General features: G+C 34.7%; 1 protein-coding gene across 7 annotated transcripts in view; it reads left to right on the forward strand.

Annotated features, from left to right (window-relative positions):
* The window catches only part of USP34 (ubiquitin specific peptidase 34), a 263,416-nt gene that overhangs the window by 168,045 nt on the left and 69,885 nt on the right, over nucleotides 1-25,486 (forward strand). For all 7 annotated transcript variants that reach the window (XR_010405682.1, XM_064572466.1, XM_064572467.1 and 4 more), the window contains 12 exons: nucleotides 2,437-2,562; nucleotides 3,609-3,731; nucleotides 3,873-3,956; nucleotides 4,475-4,561; nucleotides 11,329-11,529; nucleotides 14,091-14,173; nucleotides 18,286-18,326; nucleotides 18,456-18,580; nucleotides 19,740-19,892; nucleotides 20,780-20,884; nucleotides 22,317-22,372; nucleotides 22,470-22,590. Coding sequence is in view for 6 of the 7 variants with exons in the window: in XM_064572466.1 (XP_064428536.1) it covers nucleotides 2,437-2,562; nucleotides 3,609-3,731; nucleotides 3,873-3,956; nucleotides 4,475-4,561; nucleotides 11,329-11,529; nucleotides 14,091-14,173; nucleotides 18,286-18,326; nucleotides 18,456-18,580; nucleotides 19,740-19,892; nucleotides 20,780-20,884; nucleotides 22,317-22,372; nucleotides 22,470-22,590 (1,305 nt within the window). In the remaining variant the exon portion in view is untranslated. The remainder of the gene's footprint in view (nucleotides 1-2,436; nucleotides 2,563-3,608; nucleotides 3,732-3,872; nucleotides 3,957-4,474; nucleotides 4,562-11,328; nucleotides 11,530-14,090; nucleotides 14,174-18,285; nucleotides 18,327-18,455; nucleotides 18,581-19,739; nucleotides 19,893-20,779; nucleotides 20,885-22,316; nucleotides 22,373-22,469; nucleotides 22,591-25,486) is intronic.

A 25,486-nucleotide genomic window follows, 5' to 3' on the forward strand; every position in this document is an offset into this window, starting at 1 on the left:
CCGATGCAGGGCTCAATCCCAGGACCCTGGGATCATGACCTGAGCCGAAGGCAGACGCTTAACGACTGAGCCACCCAGGTGCCCCCATTTTTAAATTCTTAAAAAATCCGGGGCACCTGGGTGGCTCAGTCAGTTAAGCGTCTGTCTTCGGCTCAGGTCATGATCCTGGAGTCCTGGGATCGAGCCCCACATTGGGGTCCCCACTCAGCAGAGCGTCTGCTTCTCCTTCTGCCACTCCCCCTGCTTGTGCTTTGCTCTGTCTCTTTCTCTCTCTCTCTCTGTCAGATAAATAAAACAAACAAAACTCTTAAAAAAGCCTTCTTTTGTTCAAGCAGAATAATCAGTAACAGATGCCCTTGAACCTGACTTTTTTTTACCTTTTGTATTTTATGACACAAATACTTAATGACCTTTTACTTCATGTCAGTACCGTATTGGCAGTTTAAAAGAGAGAAAGATAATTAGAAGAATTCTTCAGTTTTCTGGGAGGTGTCTGTGCAGTGTGTTATGGGAACATAGGGTGGGAACAAAAATTTGGGGAAGGTTTTGCAAAAGGGGAGTCTTTTAAATTGGGTCCAGCTGCTGAGGAGAGCAAAGAGAAGCATTACAGATTCACAGAAAAGTGAATGCATGTTTGAAAAACTGGGAGCGTGAGTATAGTGTAATTCAAAAAAAGATCAAGAAGGAGATTGGAACCTATACCACAAAGGGCCATATGAGATTTTTCGTCTTTGTAAAATGGATTGCCATCATCATGGAAGGTTTTAAAGGAACAAAAAGAAAGCTGTTATGGGCTATTAGAAACAAAGTTTAGGTGTTAATGTGGTGGATGTATTAGAGAAAGACTGGAGGTAGGAGGCCCAATTAATAGTCCATTGTAATAGTCCACCTGAGGCCTGAACTGGAGGGAAGAATTCATTTTTTAGTAGATACTTGACTGAACTTTGTGGCAAGTATGGCATTATCAATGTGGGGGGTCTCTTTGTTGTCCAAGACTGGTTTGGTCTTGCAGAAGGTTACAACAATAAAAATAAAGGGTAGGGTTTTTTTAATCCTAACATAGCACATAGTCATTTACACATGGGATTTTTTTTTTCCTTTATATTGTTTTTTTTGCACAGAATACATCCTTTTTTTTCTTTTTTTAACTTGGTGTTTACAAAGGAATGAATTCTATTTTACTGAACAACTTTCAGTGCCATTTCCCCAGCTAAACCGAAAATGTTACCTTGGGTTGCTTTTCTTCATCAGGTTTGAGAAAAGCAAAGGATACTTTGAAACTCTAAGATTTGCTTGCTTTCAATGTATACTAGCTTTATATCATTATACAAAAAAAACTAAACTTTTTATAGATACACAGAAGAATCTTTTGACATCCGGTGGACTGTATTATACTGGAAAAAAAAAAAATCACTGGCAGCAGCAGTAATAGAATTATACAAATTCATACTCTGGAAAATTCTAAAACTAAATTTTAGCTTTAGCTGTTTATTTACCTTTTGAGGTTATGCTTTAATTTTTTAAATAAAGGAAACTTGCCTACTTCTTATGTACTTTATGAAACATTCTTCAGGTTACTATTATCTCAGCATCTTACAGAATTCAAATTTAGGGGCACCTGGGTGGCTCAGTCATTAAGCATCTGTCTTCCTTCCGCTCAGGTCATGATTCCATAATCCTGGGATCAAGCTTCCATAATCCTGGGATCAAGCCCCGCATTGGGCTCCCTGCTTGGCGAGCCTGCTTCTCCCTCTCCCTCTGTCTGCTGCTCCCCCTGCTGTGCTCTCTCTCTCTGTCAAATAAATAAAATCTTTAAAAAAAAAAAATTCAAATTTAATAGATAATGGGAAAAAGTAGGTTCTTTAAAATTGTTTGCTTTGCTCTTAATCTGCTTATCTGAGACTGGAAAATAAGGTATGGATTAGCAATATAAAAAAGAAACAGCTCTACTCTTTTCCCAAATGTAAGATCAAGGACTTAATTCACCATCACCAGGACTTTGTCCTAGTTAGAATAGTGACCTGCAAAGAGGAAACAATTGGTAATGTTCTTGAAATTTACTTGAATGGCTTTGTAAAACAGATGTTTTCACTTCTATTTGAAAAGTTTCCCGAATAAAGTGCCAAGATTTACAGGTCACTCTTTTTCCAAAAAGCGTTCAGTAACAACAAGTTGAAAAACTACTACTTTGACATGATGATCAATTTATTGAATAGATGTATTTGTTTATAAATAATAATAAATAAAATAATAAAAGGACAAAGGTATAAATTATTTACCATGAGACAAATGGTTTATTTCTCACTTTTAATGTAAGACTGAAAAATATTAAATTTGATAATCAAGGGTTTTATGCAAAAAAGTTGAACTTGGGTTTAGTTTTTTTTTTTTTTTTTAGTGATCTGTCTTGATAAGCAGTTGTTCTTATTTGTGTAGAGTTTAAGATGTGAAGAACTTCATCTTCATGCAGAAAATCTCTCCAGGCGTGTATGGGAGCTACTGATGCTTCTTCCTACATGTCCTAACATGTTGATGGCATTCCAGAATATCTCAGATGAACAGGTAAACCCACAAAGTCTTTTTACTCTCCTAGAGGATGGCACTATTTTACATTCCTCCAGTATATGAGATTGCTTGTTGACCTATATCCTCAGTAAAATTTTGCCCATTTAATGGGTAAAAACCACCAGTTCATTTTAACATTCATTTATTTGTTAGTGAGGTTGAATAATATAGGCCTAATACAAGGCCAAGGTTGTTTTCTAAAATTATCTTTAGAAAACATAATTTGTCTTTATATTAGTATTTTTTCATATTAATATATGTTCTGAATGCATTCCTGTAGGACCATGACCTCAGGTGTGTTGGATGTCTTTGTAAAGATGTGTTAAAATTAGATTAATTTTTAAAAGGTATATAATAAAGGGTTACTTTGTGGAGATACCAATAGAACACTTATAGGATGAATGGAAAAACAGTGTCCTAATGTTGTGCACTAATGGTTTTTTATGATTTGGGTCTTGGCCGTATGATTTCAGAAAGTCCTGTATCTCAAATAATTTAGATGTGAGGAAGGTAGGCCTGGCAAATGGTGGTTGATGACTCAGAGTAGCTCTAATAATACTGTTGTCAAAAATGTACATTGTGTGAATATCATTTCATAAATTGAGATTAGATAAGAACAATATTTTATGATTTATGTATTTGTATATGACTTTTAAATGTGTAGGTGTGACTTTGTAAGTGTTAAATATAGACTTTACTACTTCTGTATCTTTAAAAGTTAATGCATTCAACTAGGCTACCCCAGTGTTTTTCATTGGGAAGATACTGAATTGCCTCATCTGTTGTGAGGGTTAATAAGATAGAATTTTTTTTCCTATGCTGCTGTTTGTATATGAATTTTAACAAAATTTAATGAATAACTGGTGTGTTAAGCATATCATGAGTACCAGTTACACAGTTGGTCTTCATATGTTTGAAACTATTTCAACGTATATGTTATATTTGAGTTCTTACATAGCGTCACTTTCTTTAAAGTTTATTTTGGGAGGGGTCACTTAGTAAGTTGGTTTGAGAAAACCTGTGTTTTTCTTTTTTAATTTAAGAGTAATGATGGACTTAATTGGAAAGAACTTCTCAAAATTAAAAGTGCTCACAAGCTATTATATGCCCTGGAAATTATTGAAGCACTAGGAAAACCTAACAGGAGGATAAGGAGAGAGTCAACGGTAATTGAATTTCCATTCTTACCATGAAATATTTGTATTTTGTCTGGAGCTGAATTCCAGAATGTGTTATTTTTCAATTCTAAAATAATTTTTTTCTCCTGCACCTTTTCTTTTTATTTTTTATTTTTGCCATTCCTACAGGGAAGTTACAGTGATCTTTATCCAGATTCAGATGATTCAAGTGAGGATCAAGTGGAAAATAGTAAAAATTCCTGGAGTTGCAAGGTTTGATCATACGTGTTATGCAGTGTATTGATAAAAATTATCTCTAATTTTCCAAAAGTAGGTATCATAATTATTAATTGGTTTTAAACTAATTTACTATTAAAATAAAGCATAGTTTAAAAATTATGTATTACTCCAAATCACAGTTGAAAGGTGAGATTATTTAATGCCTTGGTGCTCTTGTTTTTAGCACTTATTTTTTTTCTTTATTGGAATACTTTGTTAGGACATCCTAGTGTCTGCGATTAAATGGTCAATGGAATATAAAGATATCTTTATAGATACTTGCAAGAATCCTTTTTAAAAATTTCTTGAAAATAAGATGTATGTTATTACTTTGTATAGAAGTTATTTTGGTTATTTAAATCAGAGTAATTTCCTAGATTAAAGATACATAATATTTTACATACGCATATACATAAACACACACACATATCCAGTTACTGAATCAAAAAGCAGGTCTTGATGACATTTTGTAGCTGCATCTCTCTTACCAGTACTCTCACAATTGCTTACAGTTTGTTGCTGCTGGAGGGCTTCAACAGTTACTAGAAATTTTTAATTCTGGAATTCTGGAGCCTAAAGAGCAGGAATCCTGGACTGTGGTAAGTGAAAGTTCACTTTTGTAACCAGTTAATAGTTATTCTATTTTAAGCACTTCCGGTTTTCATTAGCAAGTGTAACTTTTGCTACATGCTACATTGTCATAAGGAAAATCATGGAGTGTAGCAAAATTAATGTTTAAAAAGTAGGGAGTCTGATAAACTAATTATTCATGAAGAGTTCTTCATGTCAATTCTGTTAAACTTTAAGTGGCAAAATTCGTGACTCTGAACTGTGGCTAATTCATAAACATTTTTCCTTTAGGTTTGATAAATTACATACGAATAAATAATTATACAACCTGGTTTATATGTGTTTAATTTTGAAAAAATCCTTTTTCATTGTTTCGTTTTGTTTTGGCTGTTTCTTCCTTTATAGTAGTGCTACTCAAATACGTGTTTCCAGAGCATTTGTGACTGGTCTGAAATGAAATAGGTGCAGAAATTGAAAGTAAGCCTTCAGAAATTTTTATAGCTATTGAACATTGCTGCAGAATTTTTACAGCATTTCACAAAATTATTGGTCCTCAACAAAATGGAACTTTTTTTCTTAAAAAGGCGCTTTTACTTTACCACTATTAACTTGAAGAAGCACTATTCTATAATATCAGGAAAATAAAATTGTAGAATACTAAAAAATTGATACTGCTATACCAAACTGCACAATCTGGTTTTGAGCTAAATGGAATGGATGCTCCATTTCGTGACCTCCAACAAAAAAGAATAGCATTATCAAACATTCAAATACTAATTTTTTTAGTACTTGTATTTTAGAATTATCTTGGAACATAGGAGTTGGGTATTCTTGATTTAATATCAAGTTAATAAAAGAAAATATATTTAGAAAACCTATTACTATGTACTAAGATGTTGTTATTCGTACCACTGGTTTTAATGCTTATTTTTCCATTTTTGTTTTACATATTTTATTATGATATTTTCCTTTTTAGACTAGATACCTCTATTCAATTACTAATTATTGTAGTTCTGTGACTTACAGTGTCTGTTTGTTGTGTTTTATTGTTAGTCATGTCTTTATTGTCCCATTAATCTCTTAGAATTCTAATGTGCCTTAGTTCTTTAGCAAAGTGGGAGAATTTAACTAAAATTTTTAATGAGTAGTTATGTGTCATGTATGGGAATTTTGTTTATAAACTGCTCTAAGCTTAGTTTTGAATAATGTTTACAGGGAATCGAGCATAAGCTAGAGACTTTTTCTCTTGTTTCCTTTGAAATTGTGGATACTTTATGGATTATTACCAATGAGAAAATTTTAACTACCATATATGACACATTGTAGCCTGGCAGTGCCTGAGATTGCTTTGAAGTCAACTGATATCCCCTATTTATAATGCATCTCCTAACATATTATAGAATACTTTCAAATTCAGAGTCATTCTTGTTAGACAATTTAATTTTTTTCTCTTTAAAATGAATTTAGTTGAGGTATACTTTCAAATTAAAATTTTTTGAGATAGAATTCATGTACAGTAAAATTCAACCTTTTAAAAAGCAGTGATTTTTAGTATATTTACGAGTTGTATAACTATTACCACTAATGCCAGAACAGTTTTATCCCCTCAAAAAAGAAACGCCACACTTATTCGCGGTCACTCCTCATTTTCCCTGAAACATTTCAGCCCTGGGCTGCCACTAATCTAATCTACTTTCTATCTCTATGGACTTGGCCTATTATGGACATTTCATATAAATGGAGCCATATAATATGTATATGGTCCTTTGTGACTGGCTTCTTTCACTTAGCGTAATGTTAAGGTTCATTCTTTTTTTTTTTAAAGATTTTATTTATTTATTTGAGACAGAGAGAATGAGAGAGAGAGAGCGCATGAGAGAGGGGGAGGGTCAGAGGGAGAAGCAGGCTCCCACCGAGCAGGGAGCCCTATGCGGGACTCGATCCAGGGACTCCAGGATCATGACCTGAGCCGAAGGCAGTCGCTTAACCAACTGAGCCACCCAGGCGCCCTTTTTTTTTTTTTTTTAAAGATTTTATTTATTTATTTGAGACAGAGAATGAGAGAGAGAGAGCGCATGAGAGAGGGGAGGGTCAGAGGGAGAAGCAGGCTCCCGCCGAGCAGGGAGCCCTATGCGGGGTTAAGGTTCATTCTTGAAAGTAGTGTGTCATCTAAGGTCACAAATATTAATGACTATGTTTTCTTTTAAGAATTTTACAATTTTCGTTCTTAAACACTTAGGTCTTTGATCCATTTAATTTTTTTTGTGTGATAGTGAATTGAGATATGCTTTCCATGCAGTAGATAATGAACTCATTTTAAAAAGTATAGTTTAAGTTTTGAAAAATGTGTATACTTGTGTAATCTGCCAACACAAACAAGATATAGAACATTTCTATTACCTCAGAAGTTCCACCCTGCTGCCTTTTTTTTTTTTTTTTTTTTTTTTTTTTAATAAAGAGAGGGAGAGAGAAGGGGAGGGGCAGAAGGAGGGAGGGAGAGAGAATCCTGAGCAGGGTGCCCAAGAATCCTGAGCACCAGACACGGGGCTTGATCTCACAACTCTGAAATCATGACTTGAGCGAAAATCAAGAGTCAGACGCTTAACCGACTGAGCCACCAAGGCGCCCCTCCACCCTGGGTTTTTTTGTTTGTTTGTTTTTTTAACTATCAATTTCCCCCATTCTCCCAAGCAACCAGCCCTAAGCAACCACTGATGTGCTTTTTGTTGTTATAGATTACATTTGCATTAATAAGATTCCATATAAATGGAATAAAACGGTATGTGTCCTTTGTGTCTGGTGTCTTTTACTCAACATGTATTTTGAGGCTAATAAATGCTGCATGTATTGGTTGGTTGGTAGTTTTTATTGCTGACTAGTATGTCCCTTTATAGGTATACTACTCCTTGCTTATCCATTCACTTATTGATGGACATTTGTGTTTCTGGTTTTGGGCTATTATGGATAAAGTTAACAAACATTCATATTCCAAATCTTTTTGTGTACATGTTTTTTTTCTCTTGGGTAAATACCAAGAAAAGAATTTGCTGAGTAATACGGTATATGTAAAATTGACTTTGTAAGAAACTGCTGAAGTGTTTTCCCAAGCAGCTGTACCATGCAACGCATGAGAGTTCCAATTGTTTCATATCCTCAGCAACAGTTGGTGTGGTCAGTCTTTTTGAGTCTTTCTACTGGGTATGTAGTATTATCTCATGGTGCTTTTGCTTTGCATAATCTCTGGTGACTAGTGAAGTTGAGTATCTTTACATCTGCTTTACATGACTATGCTGGTTTGTTGTTTTTTTTTTTACTCATGGTAAAATACACTTAACATTTACTATCTTAACCATTTTTAAGTGTGCACTTCACTGGTATTATATACCTTCCCGTTGTAGTGGAATTGTCACTACCATCCATCCCCATTACTATTTTCTTTTCTTTTCTTTTTTTTTTAAGATTTATTTATTTGAGAGAGAGCGCGCACAGAGGGAGCGTGAGAGGGAGAGGGAAAAGCAGACTCTTCTCTAAGCAGAGAGCCCAGTGCGTGGGGCTCAATCCCAGGACCCTGAGACCACGACCTGAGCCAAAGGCAGATGCTTAACAGACTGAGCCACCCAGGCGCCCCTATTTTCATCTTGTAAATTAAAACTATACCTATTAAACAGTGACTCCCCATTCTCCTCTCCCCCCAACCTGAGACAAACCACCATTATACTTTGTCTCCATGATTTTGACTACTCTGAGTACCTCCTCTAAGTGGAATCATAGGGTATTTGTCTTTCTGTGACCAGCTTATTTCACTAGCAGAATGTCCTCTAGCATCATCCTTATTGTAGCATTTGGAGAATTTCCTTCCTTTTTAAGGTTGAATAATACTGTATGCAGTGTATACCACATTTTGCTTATCTATGCATTCATCAGTGGACATGGGTTGCTTCCATAGTCTCTCTATTCTGAGTAATGCTGCTATGAATATAGATGTATAAATATCTTTGAAACCCTTCTTTCAGTTCTTTTGGGTATATACCCAGGAGTGGGATTGCTGGCTCATATGGTAGTTATGTTTTCAGTTTTTTGAGGAACCACATACAGTTTTCCATAGCAGCTATATCATCTTACATTCCTACCAGTAGTGCACAGGGGTTCCAATTTTCTATATATTTGCGAACACTTTTATTTTCTGTTTTTTTGGTATTAGCCATCCTAATGGGTGTGATGTGGTATCTCATTGTGGTTTTAATTTGCATTTTCTTAATATAACAGTGAAGTTGAGGACCTTTTCTTGTGCTCATTGGCCATTTATATATCATCTTTAGAGAAATGTCTTTTCAACTCCTTTGCTCATTTTTGAATCAGGTTGAGGGTTTTTTGAGTTTTAGAAGTACTCTATATATTGTGAATATTAATCCTTTCTCAGATATATAGTTTGCCAATATCTTCTCCCTTCTGTAGGTTGCCATTTTACTCTGTGGATAGTCTTATGCATGAAATTTTTTAATTTCCATGAAGTCTAATGTGTCTCTCTTTTATTACCTGTACCTTTGGTGTCCTATCTAAGAAATCATATGTCCAAATCCATTGTCATGAAGCTTCTATCCTGTTTTCTCCTAAGAATTTATTTTAGGTCTTATATTTAGGGCCTTGATTCATTTTGAGTTAATCCTTTTTATTTCTGTAGAATTGGGAGAAAAATTCCTACCTTTATTTCTGATTTTAGTAATTTCACTCTTCACTTTTTAGTTTTTTTAGCTAAAGCGTTGTCAGTTTTGTTCTTTTCAAAAAATAAACTTTGATTTACACTGATTTTCTTTCTTGTTTTTCTATTTTCTGTTTTCTTTAACTCTGTTCTTTACTATTTCCTTCTTTTAGCTAGCTTTGGGTTTAGTTTATTCTTTTTCTACTTCCTAAGTTGGAAAGTTAGATTGTTGATTTGAGATCTTTTTATTTTTAATGTGTTTATAGCTATGAATTTCCCCCGTTCTTCTTTTCACTGCATCTCATAAGTTTCACATTGATCACAGTTTTTTTTCTTTTCCTTTCATGAAATGTCTGTTCATATCTTGCCCCCCCCCCCATACCCCTTTCCTTTCCTTTCTGATCTTAGTAAAGAGGTCTTTTTTTTTTTTTTTCTTCGTTTGGACAAATTTTTCTGCTAGGTGTGTGTGGGAATATTTGCACTTAATCTGTGGCTGACTTTTTCATTATTTTGACAGTGTCTTTTAAGCAGAGAAGTTTTTAATTTTTATTTTTTAAGATTTTATTTATTTGACAGAACAGCAAGAGAGAGAATACAAGTAGGGGGAGTGGGAGAGGGCGAAGCAGTCTTCCGCGGAGCATGGAGCCCGATGTGGGGCTCGATCCCAGGACCCTGGGATCATGACCTGAGCCGAAGGTAGATGCTTAACGACTGAGCCACCCAGGCACCCCAGAAGTTTTTAATTTTAACAGAATTTGTATCCTAACTTTGTTTGAAGTCCACAAGGATTTTCTCCTGTTTTTTCTTCTATAAGTTTGATAGTTATAATTTACATTTAGTTCTGTGATGCATTTTGAGTTAATTTTTGTATATGTAGAGTGAGGTTGAGGGTTGTTTCATTTATTTTTTTAATATGGCTATTCACTTTTCTAACACCATTTGTTGAAAGGAATGTTCCTAGGATGTAGTATTGCTGAATTCCCTTCCCTGGCATATTGGTATAGCTATACAACTTGGCAGTGGGATTAGAAAGGTAGGAAAATAACTATTGAAGAGAATAGTATGAAATTCTTACCTTGCACATAAATGATATTAATTTACTTAAAGGAAGTGTTTTTATTTTTTATTTATTTATTTATTTTTAAATATTTTATTTATTTATTTGACAGAGAGAGACACAACGAGAGAGGGAACACAAGCAGGGGGGGTGGGAAAGGGAGAAGCAGGCTTCCTGCTGAGCAGGGAGCCTGATGTGGGGCTTGATCCCAGGACCCTGGGATCATGACCTGAGCCGAAAGCAGGCGCTTAACGACTGAGCCACCCAGGCGCCCCAAAGGAAGTGTTTTTAAAATTTTAAATAAAGTAGAGCTTTAAATCAGTTAGAAATGAAATTTTCATACTAAATAATATTTTACCAAATAAGTATTTCTTTTATTTTAAATGTACTTAGGTAAAATGCAAAATTTTCAGTTATTTTTTTAGAATTCTTTGGCTCCAAAATATTGGATTATATGCCACTTGTATTGAGAAACAACTTAAAATACTTTTTCTCTTAATTCATTTTGGGGGTAGGTAAATTATATCTTTGTTTACATTTTATTTATTAATTTATTTAAAAGATTTTATTTATTTATTTGACAGAGGGAGCGAGAGAGCACAAGCAGGAACAGTAGAGGGAGAGGGAGAAGCAGGCTCCCCGCCAAGCAGGGAGCCCGATGCGGGGCTTGATCCCAGGGCTCTGGGATCATGACCTGAGCTGAAGGCAGACGCTTAACCATCTGAGCTTCCCAGGCGCCCCACATTTTAGTAATTTTTTAAAAATATGGTACATTCTGAGCAGTATATTTTTTTAAAATCCTGTATCTGACATTTATATGATGTTATTTCTTTACCTCTTAGTACCTAGATTTTTTTTTTTGTCATTTTTACAAGAGTGGATTGTTACTCCACATAGTATATGAGTAGTAAAATTTCTTTAGCATGTGGATAAAGTACTAGCTATAATTATTTTTACTTTCTAGCTTTCGATTTCAAGTTGTATAGTGGCCATGTTAAATTAACCAAAATAGGGAAATGACGTTTTCTTCTTATCCACAGTGGCAGCTAGACTGTCTTGCTTGCTTGCTGAAGTTAATATGCCAGTTTGCAGTAGATCCATCCGATTTGGATTTAGCTTATCATGATGTCTTTGCCTGGTCTGGTATAGCAGAAAGCCATAGGAAAAGAACTTGGCCTGGTAAATCAAGAAAGGCTGCTGGTGATCATGCCAAGGGTCTTCATATACCAAGATTAACAGAGGTAAAGTACAGAAGTTACCATTAAATTATAGTAATGAATTCTGTTTGTGTTTTACAAAGTTAAAAATACATTAATGCATTAGAAATGCGATCCTAGATTACAGTATGACCTAACAACTGAAGTGATATCTTCATTTTTAATCCAGTAATAGTAATTATGAAATAGTAATATTTTTCAGTTCATTATCCAAATTGCAGGAGTGAATTGTATGCCATTCTAATGTTCTCCAGCTGTAGGATTTAGTTAATCATTTACACCCAGTAATTTATATACTAAATTTGTGAGGGTCCATTTAGGGAAGCAAACCACACCAGGTATTTCAACAAGGAGATTAAAATAAAGAATTGGTTTCACATGTCTGGATTGGGAGCTAAACATACAAAAAGAAAATGTTGAGGTAATCCAGACAGGTAACCATTCACCACCCCTAGTGTTTGTGGAACAAGTGGAAAAAGGTTGGGGATATCAGAAATGAGGTTATAAGGAAGGATCTTGTTAACCTGGGGTTTAGGCCTCTGAGGAAGGGGCTCTGCTACTATTTCTGAAATAATAATGCCTTCCCCTGGGTTAAATACTTAAAGTACAATGCTGAAAGAAAAAGCAAGGAAGTAATCTCTGTTCCATTTGACAGACCTCATAGGAAACCAGCTGGCAAGGGAGGAATTTAGTTTGTGATGTACCAGCCCTAGAATCACAAAGCAAATCTATAGAATGGTAGATTTAGAACTAAACAAAAATGGTACAATAACAAGCACATCTAGCAGTGTAATTAGAATTCTGTCAGTGGTTCATGTGATCAAATATTTGCCCTTCGAATGGCTCCATCACTGAACTGGGAAGTGGGGAGAGATAAAGACCAGTTTTTAGTGAGATCTCTTACTCATTTGTAACCTTTTGAGAATAGCACCTTACCTCATAGCTGCTCAAGAAACAACAGAGTAATGAGTTGTTTCTGATAGAGAAGTATTGTAGTGAAACATATGTTGGAAACTACTGGTGGAAATTGAAACCTGAAGGCTATTTCCCTTTCAGAATTTTGGGAGATTAAGTGGGACAAGTGACCTCTCCTAGGATTCTAAATCATTTATAGCTAATACAATTAAAATAGAACTGTGGGGACTACAGTGTAATCTACATGTGTTCTACAGTGTTGCATATTGTCAACTCCTTACTTTAACCTTGCATTGCTGTAATGTTTCTGTTATTTATTTTCCAGAATGGTCTTCCCAGATTATAATTTAAAAACTCAAATTGATTGTGTTCCTTTCTGTTAACTCATTAAATAACTTCAAAGATTTTGACCTTAGTTATTTCCTCTTGAGATTTTAATAATACAAATATAACACAGACATAAAATACATGCACACATAAGTTTTTAAAAATTTTTTTAAATGTATGCAAGTATATATTATTGACAATAATTCAGAATATACAGGTGAACCTTCCCTCCCAGTCATAGGTGATTACCATTGATAGTTTTGTGTATTATCGTATTAGATTTTTTTCATTGTATATGCTGGTGTTATGTTTTTATAGTTTAGAAAAGGTGTTTACTATATATATTTTCCCATTAGTTGATCATAATCAGAATTTAGTATGTTAAGCTTTCTGGGAACAAAAATTTTTGTTATATGAATTCTAGAGACACAGTTACCCGGTTTTGATATTCTGTAGATAGTGAGGAAGAACACTAATTTTTTTTTTTTTTCATAATTTACTGTCATGCATTATTTCATTTGTTCCCCTTAAAGCCCTTTTAAAAGGTTCAAATTCCAAATCAGACTTTAAAATTTCCATCCTAACAGCTTTCCTTGAAGCTGTCCTGATTTCACCAGGGATAGATAGTTGCTGCTCTCTTCTTCTGCTCATGTGGCACATTCTATTACTTGTGTTACAGTTCTTACTATGTTATCTGCTATACTGGACTCACATCTCCAGGATGGGAATAGTGCTTATAACACTTACAACAAAAGTGTTCCGATCTACAGAAGGGAGTCTCTAATTCTTTATTTATTTAAATTAGCAAATTATTTCTATTACATAGAACTATATAGAACATAAAGAACTTCCACTATATAGAAGAACTAGAACCTAAAAATTAAATACGTATTAGTATCATGCACCTTGAAATGTTGCAAACCTCAGGATTTTTAATCTAGAATCTGTGCCCTGTATTCATTTTTTTCTCTATTTCAGGATGGTTGAGATATCTGCCACTGGTTGGCTTTTTTCCCCTTATGTCAGAAGCAAAAAATGTTTAATTCTTGATCACCCCAGTGAACCATTTACATGTGTAATATATTTTTTCACCCATAAAGAATTTATGGATCAGATATGAAGAATAGTTTTGCTTCTATATTTGTAAATTTTCTTTTATTTTTTTAAGTTGCTATTCTTAAGTTTGGTTATAAAATTCTGGTTTTCTAATATTGATATTTTTACAGTATATGATATTCCTTATCTTGTTATAGATAAAAAAGTAATTTGGAATCTTGGGTTAAAAGTGCTTTTTTGTGTTTGAGTATATTTAAATATTTTTTTTTAATGTTTTTGTTTTAAAGGTATTTCTTGTTCTTGTCCAAGGAACCAGTTTGATTCAGCGACTTATGTCTGTTGCTTATACGTATGATAATCTGGCTCCTAGGTATGAAGTTTTTACGCAATTTTTGTATGTATTTGTACCAAGAATATAGTACTTGAAAACGTCATTTTGAAAAAATTTAAAGGTTAGGAGAAAAATTGTTAGGGTATCTTTAACTCTCATACTGTTCATCTTCATTTGTGTATAATAATCAACATTTTGCCAGTTTTACTGCATAATCATGAGTGCATTTTCTGTGTGTTTGTATGCACATACTTATTTACATCTTCCTGAATTTTGTGAGACTAAGTTTCAGATATCATGACCATTTACCAATAATACTTCGATACCAGGACATTTTCTTAATAATTTGAGTAAAATATAGAAAGTTTAACATCGCTCTGATAGTGTTATTTAATGTATAGTCCACACTCAAATTCTCCCATTAATATTCTTTATAATACTTTTTTTTCCTGATCCAGGATCATGTACTGCATGTAGTTGTTATTTCTTCCACTTCCTTTTATCAGGGATACTTCGTTAGCCTTTCGCTCATGATATTGACATTTCTGAGTACTTCAGGCCAGTTCTTCTATAAAGCATCTTTCAGTTTAGGTTTTCTGATTCTAGCAATTTTAATTGTTCTTCATGATTAAATACAGATGATGTATTTTTAGCACGAGTACTCCATGAGTAATGTGTCTTTCCCAGTACATCCTGCTGATGTCAATTGGTCCCATTATTAGTGATACTAATTTTTATTAGTTTATGGGGTTTCCTGCAGGTTTCTCTCCAATAATGTTGCTGATTTTTCCTAATTAAAAGTGACCCGTCGGAAGCTGCTCCTCATAAAACTTTCGTTCATTGATTTTTAGCATTCAGTGATGATTCTTGTCTGCATTAAACATTAGGTTGTATTTGTAAAGTAGTGATTTTCTGGCTCTTAACCATTCCTTTTATGTTTATTGGTTGACATTCTATTATGAGGAAGAGCTTTCTCTTCCTCCCTTTTAGTTAGTATCAGTTTGAATTCATGTGGATTTTTTTTTTCCCACTCAATTTGTTGTAGTTCATGACTATTAATTACTATTCACTTTACTCAAATTATACCTGAGTTGGCCTCCTCAAGCTTGTTCATGTGTCCTTTTGACAAATCCTTATTATTTGTGGTGGAAGGGAAGAGAGGAGTCCTTTTTTATTTTTCCTGTCACACTAAGATCTTCAAGGCATGTAGTTTCCCTGCCTTAGTCCTGGAATCAGCCATTTCTTTAAGAAGCCTTAGTTCATGTGGTGGGAAACTTCCAAAAATATGGGCTCTTGGTGGGCTCATTGCTACTGAGGTTTCCTTGCTTCTAGGCCCTTGGTGGACAGAGCTGGAAATACGTGTATGTGAATATAGTTTGAGCATGTAATAATCCCATTTATTTGGGCTACAGTAGAGATTAAAAAAATATTGTATGAAATTTTGATACTGAAATTCAAGTGTGATAATTGCTGACTGATACATAGGAACCTGATTGTATGCCTTAAATAATCACATAAGTTATGTTAAAGTGTGTAAAATTAATTGTGTGTGTGTAGGTGTTCTGTTGGGCTGAAATTTGCCATTATACTTAAGTGATTTATAAAGCTAGTGTAAACACGTTTGAAAGTGCTTGACCTTATTTGTGGCTAATAGCTAATAGCTGTTTTTAGATGCTTTTAAAAGTCACTTTCATAGGCGGTGGTTGCATATAAATAGCATGATTATTTTATTTTATTTTATTTTTAAGATTTTATTTATTTATTTGAGACAGAGAGAATGAGAGACAGAGAGCATGAGAGGGAGGAGGGTCAGAGGGAGAAGCAGACTCCCTCCCGAGCAGGGAGCCCGATGCGGGACTCGATCCCGGGACTCCAGGATCATGACCTGAGCCGAAGGCAGTCGCTTAACCAACTGAGCCACCCAGGCGCCCTAGCGTGATTATTTTAAGATTATTTTATAATTTACCTTTCTTTTGTCTCTGTCTCAGTTGAATTCACATTAATTATTTGATCAATGTCTGCTTTACCCCACTAGACTCTTAAGTTCTATATGAACAATATCTCATTTTTCTCACCATGGTATTTTTAGTGCCAGGCACCTTATCTCATTGTTTGTAAAACTTATGAATGGACAGTGTGTGGAAACGAAGAAAGTATTGTAAACATGCCTTTGATTTGTATGATAAAATACATTTTATACCCCAACCACCAATTAACTCTCCAGTTAAATAATTCTTAACTTTTCCTCTATGTCCTCACTAACCCACACTCTACTATCCCACATGCCATGATATATTTGAGTTAACAAGGCCATTCAGTAACTGTTTTAGTTTGCTTTTATTTCTTGTGAATCAAGATATGTTCACTTGACTGTGTTAACCTCACACAAGGAAAAAAAATGTGCAGGTTTGATACCAGCTACTGCTGTTCAAGTTGGTTCACTCTGTGGCAATTCTTGTTTTTCATTCTACCAGTTCCATTCTTCAAAAACTTTTTACCATCTTTGTAATGTGAGCCCCGTCCTCCTGCCCCCCATTCCTGTTTTTATGTCTGTGCCTGTTCATGCACCGTTATCTTTTCCTTAGGCCCCACCTTGATTCATATGGTGCCAGGTTTATATCAATTAAGGCAGCTAGAGCATACTTTTTGCCTGTGTTATCAAAAAATCTTTTTTTTTTTTTATAAAGATTATTTGAGAGAGCGTGTGTGCACGAGCAAGAGCTGAGGGGAGGGGCAGAGGGAGAAGCAGACTCCCAGCTGATCAGGGAGCCTGAGGCAGGGCTTGATCCTGGGACTCTAGGATCATGACCCGAGTCAAAGGCAGATGCTTAACCAACTGAGCCCCCAGGTGCCCCATCAAAAATCTTCTAATGCTACATATTTAAAAGGTAGATGGGTAGGTTGTTGGTAAAGTTGGTTATACCAATATGATAATAACTGAACATGAAATACGGACACGTATGTGATTTTACAAGTTTTAATTTCTTAGTACTAAATTTTTACTTTTATTTTTTTAAAGATTTATTAGAGAGAGAGAAAGCGCGCAAATGAGCGTAGGGAGTGGGGAATGAGAGGGAAAGAGAATCTTAAGCAGACTACGTGCTGAGGACAGAGCCCGGATGCAAGGCTCAATCTCACTACCCTGAGATCACGACCTGAGCTGAAACCAAGAGTGGGATGCTTAACTGATTGCACCACCCAGGTGCCCCAGTACTTTTTACTTTAAATCAATAATGTGGATGAATCTTGCTTTTTGAGATTTTGAAAGGTGTTTTGTTAATTGTAACAAAGTGAGGATGTTAGAGATCAGTGCTTTTCTTTTTTAAAACAATTTATTTGTAAGACAGATAATCCCCATTTATTGGTTTTGTTAAAATGAAAGTTTTTAATACTTTTCTTTAAATTGAAGTAATACATTTTCCACTGAAGTAACTAAATGTGTGGAGAAAAACGGATGTAAAATAATACAGAATTAAATTAGTTTTCTCTACTTTTTAGTAATTTGCTTTTAACCATTTCTGATAGAAATTGGCATTAACAGTACTAAAGGAAGGGCATTGTGTGTCAGTGTATGATTTTATTTTTAAAATTAGAAGTCTGAAGTTTAGAATCTAAACCATTACAACCTTTCTGTTTGTAATACACATCTCTAGTAATTAAATCTTTTTTTAATAAGATTTTATTTATTGATGTGAGAGAAAGTGGGAGAGAGAGAGTGTGAGCATGAGCAAACAGAGGGAGGAGAGGCAGAGGGACAAGCAGACTCCGCACTGAGCACAGAGCCCGATGTGGGGGGCTCAGTCACATGACCCTAAGATCAGGACCTGAGCTGAAACCAAGTCGGATGCTTAACTGACTGAGCCATCAGCTCATCCATCATGAGCACTTCTTGGTTCGCTTATTTCAATCAATACTGTATTCACTCAGATATTGTTAAATCTGAGCAGTCAAATGGATTGGTTTGTAATATTTTACCAGTGTTTCTTTAAAAGATAAAGACCATAGGAAACATATTTTTCTTAAAATTTATTCTCTGTTTGTGGAGGGTACATTGTGTAAACTTTAAAGGATAAGTGGTAATAAATTGAGTCATTAATATTTTATTGCTAAAATTAATTAGTGGCGGTGGATTTTTTTTTTTTACTTTACAGAGTTTTGAAAGCTCAGTCCGATCACAGGTCTAGGCATGAAGGTAAGTAAGGGTTCCACAAAGTTAATTTTTAATAGAGATTTGCATAATTAGATAGTATTTAATAATGAACATTGTGTTTTCTTTACAGCACAAGTCTTATAGTCATACTTTTTTCTAATTTCTCTTTAGTTTCACATTATTCAATGTGGCTCTTGGTGAGTTGGGCACATTGCTGTTCTTTAGTGAAATCTAGCCTTGCTGATAGTGACCATTTACAAGATTGGTTAAAGAAATTGACTCTCCTTATTCCTGAGGTAAGATAAAGATTGAAAATCAGTACTATTATTCTTCATATTTTTTTACATTATTTGCATTGATAATAAAAAAAGAGCTAATGGAAACAAATGGACATGATTCCATAAATATGTCCCATTATCTGGAATGTACTTATTAAACATTTTCAGATCTACAGTGTTTTGAACTTCGTACACTTAAATGTGAATGTTAAGAGGCTCTTAACCGTAGGAAACAAACTGAGGGTTGCTGGAGGGGAGGGGAGTGGAGGGATGGATAACTGAGTGATGGGCATTAAGGAGGGCATGTGATGTAATGAGCACTGGGTGTTACATGCAACTGATGAATTACTGAACTCTACCTCTGAAACTAATACTGTATGTTAATTGAATTTAAATAAAAATGCAAAAAATTGTGAATATTAAATAGTCTAGAGCATTCATATTTTTCTTTTTCTGAAATAAAACCATACTTATTTTGCTTTGGAGTTTTGAAAATTTTTTTCTGGGAAGGACTAGAGTGTTTATTTTGGTAATTTATATTTTAGAGGAAGCTTCTTTTCCTTTTTCTATTAGAGTGTATCCTTAGACACAAGAGATAAGTCAAATATATTTTTATTCCATTGTCAACACTAAAGTCAGTCATACTCTTGCTAAAACACTTAGCCACAATAGTTAAAATAGTTACATCTTTTTTAGGCAGCATTATCTTAGTACATTTAAGCTCTGAGTTGAATGCATATGTATTCTTGTTCTGGCTGTGTCACAGGTAATGATTGTGACATTTGGGCAAGTCCTGTAGAAACTAAAATGTTTTGGTGTAAGTACTTTCTAAATTGCTTCTTGTTCTGAAAATATTTTATCCTCTTATTTAGTTTTGTAAATAAATTATTATGAATATCCTCTCCTTTGTTCCTTTTGTATTTGTTGTTATTGTTATGTTTATCTGGTTTTCCTCATGTCCGTATTTGGGAATTTCTAACATGTTTCTACATAGTACTGTATACTTTGGAGGTACTTTATTTGATCAGATTTATGTGCATGGGTATATGATCAGAACATTGCATTTAAAAAAATATTACTAAAGAAACTGTGTAACATGTTATTTCTGCTGACATTGATTTTAAAGATTAACTTTTTAATACTTAACTCACACTATCTTTGGAACTTTTTCATTTAGACTGCGGTCCGTCATGAGTCTTGCAATGGTCTTTATAAGTTATCTCTGTCAGGGCTGGATGGAGGAGACTCAATCAATCGTTCTTTTCTGCTGTTGGCTGCTTCAACATTGTTGAAATTTCTTCCTGATGCTCAAGCACTCAAACCTGTCAGGGTAAGATTTTACTGTGTTTAGGAGTGGTTTCTATTTCTGCAATTTTCTCTGCCCCAAGTTTTTATCACTGTATTACATACTTGCAGTAATTTTGAGTACTTGTTTACTGTATGAAGTTTTTACCAAGAGAATAGTTAATACAGTTCGTAAAGTGACAGCATTGTGGACATATTGTGTCCATGTTACACCTAGGAATGGAGTTTTGGAAATAGCATTTGTTCTACTAAAATTGAATGATAAAACCATCATAAGTGTAGCTTTCTTCTCATTCAGTCACACAGATTTTTTTTTAATCTTTATGATACTCTGAATTTTGAATTTCCTTTCCTGCTCCAGTGTATATACTACCCTGTAAAAAAGCCTTCTACCACATAATAAATTCAGAGCTCATTAAGTAAATTCTACTAATCCCAGAAATATGATGCATTGTAGGATTTACTTTTTCCTCCTCTGTGTTTGTCATCAAGTATGTAAGATATGTAATGTGTTTTTTATGTTTTAGATTTCAAAACTATAATAGACCATTGCATTTGGGTAGATTTATATATACTTATGTTCTGTAGGTTTCTTTTGTTGACACACATTTTCATTGAATTCTTTGTTTCTGTCACGTTATTTAAAATTATATGTTACTCATGTAATGACTTTTCCGAGTAGGTTATAAGAAATTTGAGGGTAATACTTTATACTATTCACTTATGGGCCTAGTTATTCTAATTTTATAGAAGCTAGAAGTGTTCTTCCCATTTTTTGTTAAATTTTGAATACTGTTTGTATAGGGATTTAATTTTTTCATAAGGTCTGTAGTTTCTTAAATGTATTGTAATTTTAGGTTATTCCCTTTTTAAAATGTTTTCACAAAGTTAAAAAAATTTTTTTTTTAATAGATAGATGATTATGAAGAAGAACCAATGTTAAAACCTGGATGTAAAGAGTATTTTTGGTTGTTGTGCAAATTAGTGGACAACATACATATAAAGGATGCTAGTCAGGTATGTTCAGAAAATTATACATTAACTTGTATGATGTTGGATGGATCATGCTCATGTATGTTTATGACTTTATATAAGCCCTTATTTTTGAGGGCATTTTTTATCATTCTCTAAGGGTTGAAAATGCCATAATTATTTTACTGTAGTTGGACCTTTTTGTTTTGCTCTAAATTCCTTTCTTCTTTTTACTTTGACCTTTGTTGAAATGTCTTCATCTGGTACCTATAAGTAATTTCCTATTTCTTCTGAGTAAGATTTGTAGATCTAAAATGTTACTTGGAATGTGAAATTTAGACTTTAAATGTAAATACACAGTGTTTTGTAATAGCATATGGGTTTGGAGTTTTGGATATGTAAAATAAAATTGCAATTCAAATAGAATTTATTTTAAGGTTAAGAAACTATTAACTTACTGATCTACTAATTTTCTTAGACTAATTTTCTTTTTGAGAGCAAGAGCACATGGACCAGTGAGGTGGACGCAGGTGGGGAGAGGGGCAGAGGGAGAGGTAGAGAATCTTAAGCAGGCTTCATGTGCAGCACGGAGCAGATGCGGGGCTGAATCTCATAACTCTGAGATCATGACCTGAGCTGAAACCAAGGGTTGTACACTTAACCACTGAGCCACCAGACAGTCCCTCCCCCTTAAATTTATTTTTTAAAGCCTAGTTTAAAGGTGGTGTTAAAAACAAACCTTAGTGGGGCACCTGGGTGGCTCAGTCATTAAGCGTCTGCCTTCGGCTCAGGTCATGATCCCAGGGTCCTGGGATCGAGCCCCACATCGGGCTCCCTGCTCGGCCGGGAGCCTGCTTCTCCCTCTCCCACTCTCCCTGCTTGTGTTCCCTCTCTCGCTGTGTCTCTCTCTGTCAAAAAATAAATAAAAGCTTTAAAAAAAAAAAACCTTAGTGGGCAAATTGGTAATGCGAACTATATCTCAATAAAATTGTTAGAGAAAATAAAACAACAAACCTTTGTATCTCCTCCATACATTACTATGACTATCATAACTTATTACTGACATTCCATGGATTTTTTTTTTTTTTTTAAGATTTTCTTTACTTAATTTGAGAGAGAGCGAGAGAGGGAGTGCGCGCAAAGCCAGGGGGTGAGGCAGAGGGAGAGGCAGACTCCCCGCTGAGCAGGGAGCCCAATGCGGAGCTCAATCCCAGGACACCAGGATCATGACCTTAGCCAAAGGCAGATGCTTAACTGACTGAGCCACCCAGGCATACCCCATGGATTCTTTTTTAAAGGACTATCAATGATTGGTTTATAACTATCAAAGAGTAGCTGTATTATTTATAATTTAATTAGTATGTTAATGAATTTGGGAGAACCAAATTCTTATTACTTACAGGGGAAGGATATTTTTTGTTTTAGTAACCTCTGCCTACTAAACACTTTGAATTTTGTATTTTCTCTTTGTATTAAGACCACACTCCTTGACTTAGATGCTTTGGCACGACATTTGGCTGACTGTATTCGAAGGTAAAATTTGATGTGGAATTGACAATTTTATCGTTCAGGGAACATAAAGGACATAAGTATGTGAACTATCTTGTTTTGCTTGTGTTCTTTTTTGTAGCAGGGAAATCCTTGATCATCAAGATGGTAATATAGAAGATGATGGGCTTACAGGACTTCTAAGGCTTGCAACAAGTGTTATTAAACACAAACCACCCTTTAAATTTTCCAGAGAAGGACAGGTAGGTATTAAGACATCTAAATGTCTGTATGAAATATGATTGAAATTTTTTTTGTTGTTGCATTGTATGTGGGTACATTAAATTCTCTTAAACATGCAAACATAAAGCTTGCTAGAACTTTATTGTTGGTAGGAAAAGAGAACACTGAATAAAATGAACCCTGGAAATATTAATGCTAAGCTTATATGCAGAAAAAATTTTAATTCCTATGACTTGTACATAGAAAGGCAACCTCTACTACAATTTCTGTAGGGTTGACAATTTTGAATTAATAATTTACACAGAATTAATAAGTAGTCATAGAGTACCTGCCTGTTTTCATGTTTTAGAAGCCCATTTGACATGAAATCTGTGAATATTTGATAACACCTAAGCACTCTATACCCATAAATGCCTAATTACTCTTCAGATTAAGTTATTTACTCTGCCATTAGCACTTTTGTCATTGCCTGCATTGAGGGAGTTAGTTTTGGTTTGGAGGGTTGTTTTCTTGAGGTCACTAATTGTGGTAGGAAACACAGGAATAACCAGAAGGATGGAAGATAATCCTCAAGGGCATAGAGTTGGGGATTCTGGAGATAAACTTAAGGTGACAGTCTTAACTGTCTTAAATCTGTACTACTTCCCCTATTTGACAAAGCCCCTTTTTGTGCTATTTTTCTAGGTCCTTTTTAAATTTTTCCTATACTCACTGGGAATAATTTGATTTAGTTTTGCTGGTTGAAGTACTATGTTACATAAGCCAGTATGTAACTTTTATTCTAAAATATAATATATTGATTTCTTTGATAACATATTGTAATGTGAAAATCATTGTAAAAAAAGAAATTTTTAGATAGCGCAAAGAGAAGATCCCCATATAGTTTGATTTCCCATGATGCTTAGGTGATGGATGACCTTCCAGGAGTTTCCATAGAAACTCAAGTATACTCAAGTACGTCATTAAATACTCAAGTATATCATTTATATTACATAAATACCATTTTGTGATCTGCTTTTTTTATTTAAAAAAATGAATACACTAAAAATATATTTCAAAACATAAATACATAAGGAGGGAAACTATTTTTATTGACATTTATGTTGTTACTGGTTGTAAGAAAAAAAAAAGCAACTGCAGGGAACATCATCTTTGCACCCCTGTCCCATTATATACTCCTATTCTTAAAAGTAAATTTGATTGATTTTAATCATATTAGCTTACAAAGGCTCTGTCCTTTTATTCTCCCAGCTGCACTGTATTAGAATGTTTCTAATATTCAGTTTCTCAGATATCCCCACATGTGATAGGGATATCTGAGACATTCCATACATGTGAAGTCTTTGCCAGTCTCACTTTTGCTTTAGTTTTATGTCTTTGGTTTTTGTTGAAGATGAGTGTCTTTTTATGTACGTATTGTCTATTTGTGTTAACTTGTGAATTTTCTGTTTATAATCTGTGTATCTTTTGTCATTTTTCTTCTCGTTTGTAAAAGTCTGAATTTTGAAAATAATTAAAAAGAATTTAATATTCTTTTTCTGTCCTCTTTTCCAGAATTCTTTTTTTGCTTATCCATGTTTTTTATTTTTTATTTTTTTAAAGATTTTTTTATTTATTTGCAGGGAGAGCGAGAGAGGGAACCACAAGCAGGGGGAGTAGGAGAGGGAGAAGCAGGCTTCCCACTGAGCAGGAAGCCCAATGTGGGGCTGGATCCCAGGACCCTGGGGTCATGACCTGATGCAAGGGCAGAAGCTTAACGACTGAGCCACCCAGGCGCCCCTGCTTATCCTTGTTTCTTAAAGAGTACTTGTTTTTTTCTTCTGTGTTTTGTTTATTATACAAATAATAATCTTAGGCAAAGTTTTGAGCCCTTATAAAGGTAGATGTTATTATTAGACCCTGTTTTGACAAATGATGAAATTAAGCCATAGACAGGTTAAGCAACTTGCCTCACTGAGGTTACTCATACTCTTCACTTAGCTGACCTTCTAACCACTATGCAATACTGGCTACAGATGTTAAAATCCTAAACATATGGCTCTTTAGTTTCCTTTTTTCACCACCTTAGAGAGTCTCCATATCCGTATATGCTATATCAGGTTAATTCATTCTTTTTAACAACTGCATAGTAGTCTGTGTGTGTGTGTGTGTGTGTATTTTAATGTTTTATTTATTTTTTAAGAATTTATTCATTCATTTGATAGAGAGCATAAGCAGGGGGAGAGGCAGGCAGTGGGAGAAGAGAAGCAGGCTCCCCACTGAGCAAGGAGGCCGATGCAGGGCTTGATCCCAAGACCCTGGGATCGTGACCTGAGCTGAAGGCAGACACTTAACCAACTGAGCCACCCAGGCGCCCCCCCCTTTTTTAACAAGAGGAATATTTGGGGAACATGCTAGTTGTTTTGTTTCCTTTTTTTTTTTTTTAAAGATTTATTTATTTGAGAGAGTGAGCAAGCGAGAGAGCATGAGCAGGGGACGGAGCATAGGGTAAGGGAGAAGCAGCCTCCCCACTGAACAGGAAGCCTAACATGGGGCTCGATCCCAGGACCCTGGGATCATGACCTGAGCCAAAGGCAGACGTGTATATATCCAGCTCTTAATGATGAAAATTGTCTTATACTCTTACAGTGATATTGTAGTGAAGATGTTTATACATCTGTCACTTAGGAAATCTGTAGGAAAAAACTCTGGAAGTAAAATTGCTGGTTCACAGGGTTGTACCTTTTTGACTTTGGTCGTTATAACCATGTTGCTTTCTCTGGATGCTGAGCCAATTTATTGCTCCTACACTGTATGTCGATGAGTGCCATTTCGTCATATTCTCACCAACCCAGTATAATACCATATATTTCATTTCTGCCAGTCCAATAGTGAAAAACATTGTCCTAGTTTTATTTTACTTTTTGTAATTATGAG

This window comes from Mirounga angustirostris, unplaced genomic scaffold (genome assembly GCF_029215605.1).
Source record: "Mirounga angustirostris isolate CCGP_5_RB_7025 unplaced genomic scaffold, mMirAng1.0.hap1 SCAF_10, whole genome shotgun sequence".
Classification (NCBI taxonomy): domain Eukaryota; kingdom Metazoa; phylum Chordata; class Mammalia; order Carnivora; family Phocidae; genus Mirounga; species Mirounga angustirostris.